This window comes from Leptonychotes weddellii, chromosome 15 (genome assembly GCF_054177405.1).
Source record: "Leptonychotes weddellii isolate Sample4059 chromosome 15, ASM5417740v2, whole genome shotgun sequence".
Classification (NCBI taxonomy): domain Eukaryota; kingdom Metazoa; phylum Chordata; class Mammalia; order Carnivora; family Phocidae; genus Leptonychotes; species Leptonychotes weddellii.
The window spans coordinates 22,968,945-22,969,463 of NC_138383.1; the positions used below are offsets into that span (position 1 = coordinate 22,968,945).

General features: G+C 62.8%; 1 protein-coding gene across 2 annotated transcripts in view; it reads left to right on the plus strand.

Annotated features, from left to right (window-relative positions):
• Positions 1-519, plus strand: part of ABCC3 (ATP binding cassette subfamily C member 3) — a 44,929-nt gene continuing 44,410 nt past the window's right edge. For both annotated transcript variants that reach the window (XM_006740708.3, XM_031036007.2), the window contains exon 1: positions 1-99. In XM_006740708.3, coding sequence (XP_006740771.2) covers positions 70-99 — 30 coding nt within the window. In that variant the 5' untranslated portion in view covers positions 1-69. The remainder of the gene's footprint in view (positions 100-519) is intronic.

Here is a 519-nt window from a genome sequence, read left to right on the forward strand (position 1 = left end):
TGGGGCGCAGCTGGGTCCCGCCTGGGCAGGCTGCCGCACTCTCCTTCTTGGCCGCGTCGCCTCGGCCCCATGGACGCCCTGTGCGGCTCCAAGTTCTGGGTAAGGAGGTGTCCCCGGACCGAGGGCGCGCACGGGCAAGCCCCTGCGAGAGCCCTGGGGGCTGGGGGGCGGGGCGGCGGTGCGACGCTGGGAGGACGTCTGGCCATAGCCACCCTGAGCCGGGATCCTGGGGTCCTCCGGGACCTGTCCTGCCCTCCCCGACGCAGAAAGAGCCTGGGAAAAGGAGGCATGAATCAGAAAATGCTCCCACATGGACTAGGGCTCGGTTGTCCACTTTTACACCTGTCCCCTCCCTCTCTTCCGCATCCAGAGTGCCTGCCTGTTCAAGCACGCAGGTAGTTGGGGAAGCTGGCTCTGCTCTTCTTGGAAAGCAATCCTGCCACCTTCTTTTCTCTGGTGTTAAGAGCTGCTAGGAAGCAGGGAGTCCCTCTCCAACCCTCTCCTTTTTTTTTTTTTTTT